This window comes from Spermophilus citellus, assembly GCF_964194105.1.
Source record: "Spermophilus citellus genome assembly, chromosome: 17".
Taxonomy (NCBI): domain Eukaryota; kingdom Metazoa; phylum Chordata; class Mammalia; order Rodentia; family Sciuridae; genus Spermophilus; species Spermophilus citellus.
The window spans coordinates 54,256,852-54,266,996 of NC_138199.1; the positions used below are offsets into that span (position 1 = coordinate 54,256,852).

The 10,145-nt window shown below is 50.1% G+C and overlaps 1 protein-coding gene across 1 annotated transcript; it reads right to left on the reverse strand.

Annotated features, from left to right (window-relative positions):
- Positions 1-5,374: 5,374 nt before the first annotated feature.
- KRT35 (keratin 35) lies at positions 5,375-8,850 on the reverse strand (the record flags this gene model as incomplete). The annotated part of the gene is made up of 7 exons (XM_081272121.1): positions 5,375-5,522; positions 5,692-5,912; positions 6,375-6,500; positions 6,792-6,953; positions 7,084-7,240; positions 7,450-7,532; positions 8,380-8,850. 7 exons carry the CDS (start codon positions 8,848-8,850, stop codon positions 5,375-5,377), a joined length of 1,368 nt encoding a protein of 455 aa, XP_081128247.1.
- Between the last annotated feature and the right edge of the window lie 1,295 nt (positions 8,851-10,145).

The following is a 10,145-nucleotide window of genomic DNA, read 5'->3' on the forward strand; positions in this document are numbered from 1 at the left end:
GTTGGGGAGGCCCTTCCTCCTCGGCTGCAGCTGCCCTGATGTCTACAGGAGAACCTCCCACTCGAACCTCTTTTATACCCTTGGAGTGAGGGGGCTCACGCTAGAAAGTCGTTCTGGGGGATGTTGATGTTACACTCGGCCCCAGAGGGAGCTGCTAATTAATTTGTAATCTGGTTTCCAATAAGGACTTCCTGTCCTCATAAAAGACACCAAACTTGTCATTTGGCTAAAGCAGGACTCTGGGTTCCTATCATTGATAACCAGGGGAAAGCTTCAGGACACAATCTTCAAAGAATCCGCTCCAGGCCTGGGCCTTCATTAACAGGGTGTGGCAGCCAGGGACCGCCACAGCCAGGCCCTGTGTCACCATTGGCCTTGCCCGGTGTGCCCCCACCTGTACCTGCCCTGAGGAAGTCTGCAGGGCTGTGGAGAGGCTGCTGCCCCTTTTAATGAGAGCATTCCCTGTGGGAAGAGGCCTGGCACCTTAATGAGGAAATGTGTGGGTGACAGAAGTTGCACCGATACCGGCAGAGGCATAAGTCCAGGGACACAGGAAAGTGTGTGACCCTCTGAGGCTTTCAAACATGTATTAGCTCCCACTAAGGGGAAGAAAATACTATCAAGGAAGGAGAGAATGGATTTAAGACTCATTAAGAAAGCCTAAGAATCCAGGACGTCTTTTCACTGGAGACAGGGACGGGTGGGGAAAAGCAGGTCAATATTATGTCCAGGAGGCAGATGCTCTCCCCTAACCATGTCCCTCTACTCAGGGATCGCGGTGCCCTGTACAGAGTTACCAAGCATTTGAATCGGGACTGTTGAACAGACTGAGGTCAAACAGGTTGGAACCAGCTCTGCTTTTACTTTCTGCGAGGGCTCCCTTCAGGATCCCAGAGAACAGAAGCAGTGCGAATCAGCCCCTTTGAGAAGGGACACTCTGCAGCCCTGGGATGAGCCAAGCCTGAAAATCAGGAGCAGGTGTCCCAGTTAACAGGGACCTTGGGCATCCCTGTAAGGCAACTTGCTGTACCAGAGGTTTTCTGTCCTCTGTAGACCCCAGGAGCTCACAGAACGCATGTGTTTAATATGTATGTGTTGTAGAGCTGAGCTTTTATTCGCTCTCTTCCCAAAATCGTGTTGGGGTATAAGTATTCTTTTTCATATATTCCAGACATGTTGGTCAAAGGGCCAGCCAGCCCTTTCATTGCTGAAGAAAAGTCAAAATAGAGAAGCAGTCTTCTAGCTTGTTCTGTAGCCTTGAGAAAGTCAGTGTGCCTCCCTGGGCCTCAGTTTCTTCATGCAAATGGGGAGGGTTTGATTGAATAGTATCTCAGCTTGATTTCCTATAACAAGCATAACCCCACTGCCCTTGTCTGAATGAACTGTTTAGAGAAGCCAGTGGTGTCAGACAGAAGGAGGTGGGATGGCAATGTCAAGTACATGGGATGAGACCTCAGGCCATGCTTCCAAATCATAACCAGTGATATTGAATGTATACCACTGCCAGGCTCTGTGCTGGGTTCTTGACATTCATGTGCCCTCATAAAAAAATAAGATAAATATTCTTATAATAAAGTGTAGCAGTAGCTCTCAAAGTAGAGTCCCCAGTTCAGCAGCATCTACATCACTCAGGAACATACTAGAAATGCAATTTTTCAAGACCACTGTAAGACCTATTGAATCAAAAACTTGGAGAATAAGATCCAGCAACCTCTACCCAACAAGACCTCTGTGTAGTTTTGGGAATCACTGAGGTAGAGAAGCATATGTATCTTAGCAGCAGCCACCAGAATTCCTCTTGCAGAAGAAAACAGTCTTTACTTTAAAAAAATACCTTTATGTTGATAATTTCTTGGGGTAGTTGGGACCCCCACATGCCATGATTTGGCAGTAAGATATCAGATGGAGAAAGGAGAGAAGAATTTGAAGTTCCTGGGGGCAAACATGGAAGGGAAGGATGAGAAGAAGAGAAAAACAGGAGTTAGGTGTAGAGAGAGACATCAAGGAGGGAGAGAGAAAATGTCAAGTTTGACCTCACAGTCCCCAGGAAATCTTCAGCAAACTCCACTCTGTTCAAATGCTTGGCATTATGAAGGATGGACCAAAAAAAGCAAACAATTGAAACAGTAAAAGAGAGAAATTAGACAGAAACAACACAGAATCCAAAACTATGTTTTTAAAAATAATAATCTCAGAGATGGGTGTAACAGTTACATACAGGAAACCAGAACTGGATGCTATAAAAGAAGAATAGAGAACAAAAAGTTTCTTTGGAAATAAAAATATGATAACTTAAACTTATAATTCATTTTAAATATTTGTTATTAGAGGAAAAAAAATAATTGAGGAATACCCCCAAACTGTCGTAGAGATCAGAACTGATAGTGCTAAGGTCTAGGTCAAGCCTATACTCCAAGGTGAATTGCTAAAACCCCTTCTTCCTGAAGGAGCTCTGTACATTATCATCACCTGGAGAACCTTCAAAAATTCCAATACTGGGCCGTATGATAGAACAACTAAGTCAGAATTTATGGGGAACAGAGTAGGCATGGGTTTTGTTTTGTTTTGTCTTGTCAAGCTTTCTAGGTCATCCCAAAGTGCAGACAAGGCTGAGAACATCTGAATAAATAGAAACAGTATTATAATTAAAAAGCACAAGCAAATTAAGTAAGTAATAATTAGAGGCAGGATTACATGTGATCTGGTTAACGCCATCTGGAAGGGAACTATTATAAGCTTGGAAGGGACTTGTGCCACGAAGAGTGCTATAAAGAGGAGGAATGGGACATACAAAACAGAATTCACTAGAGCCATGTGCTCAAGAGAGCATCTGGTACTGCTGACCATGACTTCCCCCACGACTGGTCAGAGTTGGAATTAAATAATAAATTATACAACCGTATATTCACTTTAGCTAGTCTGCTTTGTCCTGGGCATCACTGCCTTGAAGGAAACCTAAGAAATGAAATCCCAGATAGGGGAAAGTACATGTCACTCCCAGAGCAATCCAGGCATCCAAGAGTCAATGTTAACTAGTTTCCAGGTGCCCATCACATGCTCAGCAAAGTATTAGGGACTTTACAACACAGTGTCACCTTCGCACTTTTCCCAAGAGGAAACGGATACTCAGAAAAGGGACTGTGACCTGCTAGCATTCCTTTATGCAGTTAATGGTAGGGCTGGGATTTGAACCCACATCAACCTGACTCCATGTTCTTGGCCCAGATTTTCTTTATGCTTATTTCACGGCCTCCTCCTGCCACTGAGGTGGAAAGGAAAGAAGTATAGTAAGCAGGTGTCCTTCTTGTCCCATCCCAACCTCCCTCCCACATAGACCAATCCTGCCCCTGGTTCTAACCACTGCCTGGCACACATTGGTTGTCTGTAAGGGTTTGTTGGATTAAGTGAATGATTCTGAGACCACCACCTGCCATGGGCACCTGACCCTCAGCAAAATCTGCCTAGGTGTTCCAAGGTGACTGGAACTTGAGTGGAGGTTCAGGTTGCCATGAGCTAAGTGGTGGAGACCAAAGGCCCAGGCCCTCCTATACACAGGGATAGGAAGGGACAGAATCTATGATGAAATCAGGTTGAAATATACAGACATCCTGACCTGGCAGGCCTGGGCCTGCATGGGTCAGGCAGCATTTACCAACCTGTCAGAGCCCTCTTAACATCACTGAAGTCCCCCAGCAGGAGCCTTTGGCATCTTGGAGAGCAGAGGGCTGACTCAGAACAACCTGCCCTCCTTTCTAGCTTAGAAAGTGCTGCCTTGACCCTGTCCCTTTCCCACTGGGACTGCTAGAACTCAGTACTTGCTTGATCTGTTTGGGGAGGACATTCTGAACACAGTGAGAGCCCTCCATCTTAGATGCCTTGTGTTAGCACAAAGAGACCAGGCACAACACAAATTTCACAAATCAGCTGAAAGTCTTTATTCAGGAATGGAGTCATGGTTATGATGGACCCACTCCCCTGGTGGAAAATGAGCCACTGAACAAAGAAGGGAACTGGGCTTATATAGGTTATATAAGGTGACTTAATTAATGACAGAGCATGTCTAATGGAGGGTCCAGAGTCAGCAGTCAGTGGGCCAGATGAAGGGTCTGTCATCAGCAGTCAGTGGACCAGATGGAGGGTCTGGGGTCAGTGGTCAGTACTTATCTCTTTCCCTCTGGGGTCTCATTGCACTGTCACTGAGAAAGGATTTGCTCTGGGAAGGGTCAATACTTTGGCTCCTTCCTAGAGACTGCCAGTCTAGGCTTGGATGGTTATCTCCTCCCCAAGGCTTGTCTTGTCACTGGGAAAGAGTGCATTGGGAAAGGATCAATGCTATCAAGGTATGGCCGTCTTTTTCACTCCCTTTTCTGAGGCCTCAATAGCTGGGGGTTTGACATTTTCCATCTCTAATATCTGGAGCTCTCTTGCCCATGCACCTGGTCATAGGACTTGTCAGATGCTGAGATCCCACAAGAGGAAGCATGAGTCTCCCAAGGGCAAGAACTTCTGAGCTGTAGCAGGCTCTGAGCCACTGGCAGGCCCACTCTCTGTCTTCTGAACATGATGGGAGGTATAATATTAAGGAGGTTTACCCATCTAGCAGGGCTTTATGAAAGGCTACAAGGGAAGAAGGTGTTTATACCTTTTAAAGTACCACGAGCGTGTGATACTATATCATAGCTTTTATGAGGAGCCACAGACATGAAGCTAATAAAGTGGCCCGAAATGCTTTCTATCTCACTGATCTCTTAGCATACAGGATGGCCACGGATGCTAAGAGGCATAGCAGGCGAGGTCTGGTAAACCCGTCACTGCACTGGAATCTTGGGAAAAGGTCTTCATCAGAGAAGTCAAGCGGAACATCTCACCGTGGCCTCTACCCTTCCTGATCAGGGGCCCAAGGACCTGTCATCCCCAGGGTCACTCTTGGTCAAGCATTCTGGTATTCATCTACCCAGCGGTTACCCCTGGATCCAGCAGGAACACAAACGAACATAGAAATGATATGAATCAGGCATCCAGAGCCAGAGCAAACGAGCTTTATTGTTCCACCAATAGAAACCTTGTATTGCATTTCAGAACCTACTGGAACACACCAGAAAGAAAGCCCAACCCAACACACCAGAAAGAAAGTCTCTGTTTCCTGAGAACAGAGATGCTGGTGCCCATTGAAATGATGAGGAGTTAAGGCCTTGGGGGCAGCCAGCCTTACTGACAGGCTCTGAGAAACTCGAAGGCATGTGTTTGCAGTGAGCCCTCTCAGGACCTGGACCTGGGCTCCGTGTGCAGAGAGGGGTTTGGGCTGTAAGAGTTAGGAGTGAGTAGGGGGCCATGTCCAAGTGACAATGACCTTGGCCTTCTGGGTCAGAAGTTCTCAGAACCGACCCCCTGGGCAGGGCACACAAACAGGGCGGGGGCTGCAGGTCGTGCGGGCTATGCCTGGACCACAGGAGGCTGCAGGAAGGCAGGGGAAGCTTGACTTGGAGGATGAGCAGTCAGAGGCACACGGGTTGCAGGGGAGCCTAGGAGACAGAAAAGAGGTAACTTGGATCTTCCAGTTGCTGTTGGAAGGCATCTTAATAACCCAGGACTCCTGACTCTGAGTGTTGTGCTCCTCCCAGTCACCATGTTATCTCCCCAAAACTTTGGAGACGGCATTCAGAAGACAAGAGAACACACGGTGGCACTCACTTGCTGTCCTCGCTCTCCAGCAGGCCCCGGTACGTGTTGATCTCACACTCCAGCCGGGCCCGGACGTCCAGCAGCACCTGGTACTCCTGGTTCTGACGCTCCAGGTCAGCCCGGATCTCCGCCAGCTGGGACTCCACGTTGCTGATCATGCACTGCATCTGGGACAGCTGGGAGCTGTAGCGGGCCTCTGTCTCTGCCAGGGTGGAGTCCAAAGCATCTCTCTGGAAGGTCAAGGGTTATAGAAGGAGGAACAAATTTAGAGGCCAGAGAAAATACAAGTGAGACTTCAAAATCCAAGAGTGGAAGCTAGAGAATTATTTGAGCCAGGATGAACCACCATCAGACATCTCATTTGAGATGAGCCAACCAGTCCCCGTAGCCTGCAGATCCAGATTATCTCCTGATTAATAGCATCTCTGAGTAACTGATAATATGTCAAGATGGATGTGATTACACAAATAGAGGAGCTACTGCCTGGACATATGGCTTGCTCCAGGCCTCTTGTCCCATACCACTGGGGCATTTATGATTGGGGCCTTGCCCTCATTCTTCTCCTCTGCAAGAGAAGCCTGATGCTCAAGAACTTGAACCCCTGGAGCCTGCCCATGTGATCAGAGCATGGAGCAGCAGGGCTGTGGGCTTCCAGGCCTCATCCAGCAGCCCGCCCCCACCTTCGGGCTCACCATGCTCTGCTGGGCCTGCAGTTCGATCTCCAAGGAGTTGACCGTGCGTCTCAGCTCAATGATCTCTGCCTGACAGGACTGCAGCTGCTCTGAGCTGGACACCACCTGCTGGTTCAGCTCCTCTGTCTGAAACATACATACACACAGGACTGGTTAGGAGCCTTCTGGGGACTCAGCTTCAAAGGTCTCCAGAGGCCAATTAGAATCATCAGTCAAGAAGGACCTTCCAAATCACCCAGTCCGACACATTCCTTTTATCCATGCTATTTAGAGGACAGCCACACGCCCAAGGTTGCACAGTGAGGTTAGAACAGAACTGAGACGCTCACATTCAGGTTTCTTGACTCTCAACCTCAGGGCCACTTCTGTGTGGCCTGACATGTGCCGCTGTTGCACTGATTGTTTCCAGGTACCTACCTGGGTGTCAAACCAGTCTTCAGCATCCCGGCGGTTATTCTCCACCAGAGTCTCGTACTGGCACCTCATCTCATCCAGAACACGGTTCAGGTCCACAGGTGGAGCAGCATCCACCTCGACATTGAGCCGGTCGCCAAGCTGGCAGCGCAGTGAGTTCACTTCCTGTGGCACAGACAAGGGTCAGCACTAACTTTCCCCAGTTGGCTGCCTCCCCCATGCTCACCTCCTCCCCCATGCTCACCTCCTCCCCCATGCTCACCTTCCCCCATGCTTGCCTCTTCCCCATGCTCACCTCCTCGTGGTTCTTCTTGAGGCAGAGCAGTTCCTCTTTCAGGGACTCCACCTGTGCCTCCAGGTCAGCCTTGCACAAGGTCAGATCATCCAAGATCCTGCGCAGGCCATTGATGTCAGCCTCCACCAGTTGCCGCAGGGACACTTCTGTCTCATACCTGCAGGCATAGAACAGGGCATCTGTAGCTCCATTTTTTTTTTTTTTTTTTTTTTTTTGCTTTCAAAGTCAGGCGCCACCATACACTGCCCTGGTGCTATGAGACCTGCTTTTGTGTCTTGGTGACTGAATGCAGCTAAAACTCTGAGTCTAGGCATCACCCAGGTCCAAGTCTACCAGCGCCTCTCAAGGGTGGGCAGGTCCACTTACTTGGTCCTGAAGTCGTCGGCAGCCAGCTTGGCGTTGTCAATCTGCACCACCAGCCGGGCATTCTCTGCCTTGCTGCAGAGAGTCTGGGGATAGAAAGGAGCAACTTCAGTACAAGAAAGGACCTTCTGCTAGTGGGACCCCCCCCCAAGGCGGGCAGAGGGGTGGGGAGGGTCCCTCTGGACAGAAACAGTTGTCCATCCTGGACTCCTGGTAGCGGTACTCCTTGAGGGTTCGTGGGAGGCAATAGGGACTGGACTGTGGAACCTCTACGATCCCTCCCATGCAGCGGGTCTGTGGTATGTAGCCCAGGGCTAGAGAGAAGGGCACGGGCGTGCTTCAGGAAAGACTCGGCATGGTAGAACGAGGCTTCCCCTGCCTTCCTGTCTTCCTGTCTCCCAGGCCTGCCGGGGACCCCAAAGTAGGCCATTGCCCACAGTGTACCCTGTGATTCTCTGGCCATAGACTGTCCCTCTTAGAATCCAGCTGTGACTTTCAAGAGATGTAGACAAGGCAAGAAGGAAACTTTTCTGACAGGTGTTTTCTTCCCTGAGTTACTTATGGGAAACCTGATCTACACTCAACACATCAGGTTCAATCCCTTCACCTTAAAATAAATACAAAAATTAAAAATCAGAGAAATGGACAATGGTGCCAAAGGTCACACATCAGTTAATTCATACACTCTATGTTCATCATGACCCAGAAGGCACTAATGGCCATCTGGGTCAATTAACCAGCCAAAGCCTGGTTAATTGACAGTGTTCTCCTCTGTATAATGGGCTAATGATACCTCCCTCAGTAATTACTGGTAGAAACATGCTTCTTAACCTCCTAGGTGCCCTAGGGCCACCATCACACATATTCTGGCTGCCAGTCTGAGTCTAATGCCACTAGGCTCCCCGGTAGCCACTGCCACACAGAACCTCTCACCTTCTTCTGGAGCTCCTCAATGGTCCGGAAGTAGGACTGGTAGTCGGGGCACATGTAGGGCACCTGCTGCTCACACCACTCCCGAATGCGGCTCTCCAGGCTGGCGTTCTCCTGCTCCAGCTGGCGCACCTTCTCCAGGTAGCTGGCCAGCCGGTCGTTCAGGGACTGCATGGTCTCCTTCTCGTTGCCAGTGAGGATTCCCTCCCCAAACCAGCCCCCACCCATGCTGTAGCTGGCGGCAAAGCCTCCAGTGGGGAGGCAGAGAGCAGGGAGGCCACCAGAAGCCCTGGAGCTGCTTCTGCCCAGCCCGGCCGTGCACACAGAGAAACTTCGGGCCCCCCGGGAGAGACTCGGGAGTTTGCAAGAGCTGCTGGAATAGATGGTGGATACACGACTGGAGCCTCCTCCGGTCCCTCCTGGGCTCTTGAGGGATCCCGAGGAGAAGCTGGCCTTGAGGCATTTGGAAGCCATGGCCACAGGAGCCCGGATGCAAGTGGTAGATCCCTAAGACCAGACACCCCGATGTGAAGAAGCAGCTCCGCAGCCGGGATTTATACCTCCTCCCCAGTGGGTGTTGGTTGGCCCTTACAAAGTGTTTTCTCCTCATTAAAGTTAATACCACTTTCTATTGAAACCCCTCATTAACCTGTTATTTAGCTTTCCGTGAATATTTCCCGGCCTTGTAAAATTGGAGTCCCGTTGAACTGGTGGCTACACGGAGACTCACCCCCACCATCCCATGTCCCTGGGAAGACCAAGGCTCCGTCAGTTCTTCAAAGGGACCTGTCATCAGAGCCCAGACCTCAGCCTCCTCGTTAAACAGGCGTGGGAGTCCAGCCACCGCCTTCACCTCTGTAGCTTTGTCTCCTTTTATGGGCTGGCTCCGATGAAGAGCAGGCCTGCAAACTGCAGGAAGATAAGGGAGAAATAGGGGGCTCTTGAATTGGCCCAGAAGATCTGGCCAGGGTCACCAACTCTTCCTGTTTCCCCAGGCTGTTCTGGTTTTCATTTAATGTAAGGACAACTGGTCACCCTCCATTCAGTAGAATCTTGGTAGATGCAGCCCTACTCCCTCCTGGCCAGGCTACATAGCTCAGTTCCAGACTAGAATACAAGCCATCAGGCATCTGTCCATGACACCACCCAGAGCCTTGGCTAGAAGGGCTTGTCTTTTTGGTTCTGGGTAGAAAATGGAGGTTTTCCTTCTGGTTGCCTGAATGGAGGGAAAAGGTAGGTCCTTGAATCCCAGGCCCGCTTAGCAAGCACCAAAAACCTGGCCTTGCCATTTTCTCTCTCTGCACGACTTGGCTGAGCCAATACCTAGAAAGCTTGACAAAGGATCTAGTAAGGCCAGCCTCCCGAGCCAGTGAGGCCCGAAAGAGAGGAGAGGGGCAGCAGATCTGGGGATGAGGCCTCGTCAGATGACCCTGTGGGACTTGTCTTCTGAACTGCACTGAGGATTGGGGCCTGCTTACTCTTCTAGGGACACTGATCATGTTCCCATCAAGAAAACAACCATGGCTGAGCACCAGCGGTGAGCCAGGCACCAGCACTTCCCTGCACAGGGTCTCACTGAAGCCCCAGAATTGCTCTGCAAGCCCGAGCTTCTCATCCCCACGCTGAAGCTGAAGAAATCAAGACTCAGGGGTGGTAAGAGCTTGCTTTGTGCCCCCGGATGCTCACTGGAACCCCATCCTGGGCTGGAGGTGAGGAGTCTGTGGAGAACAGGAAGGAGACAATTGAGGTGGGTTCCACATGGGGAAGCT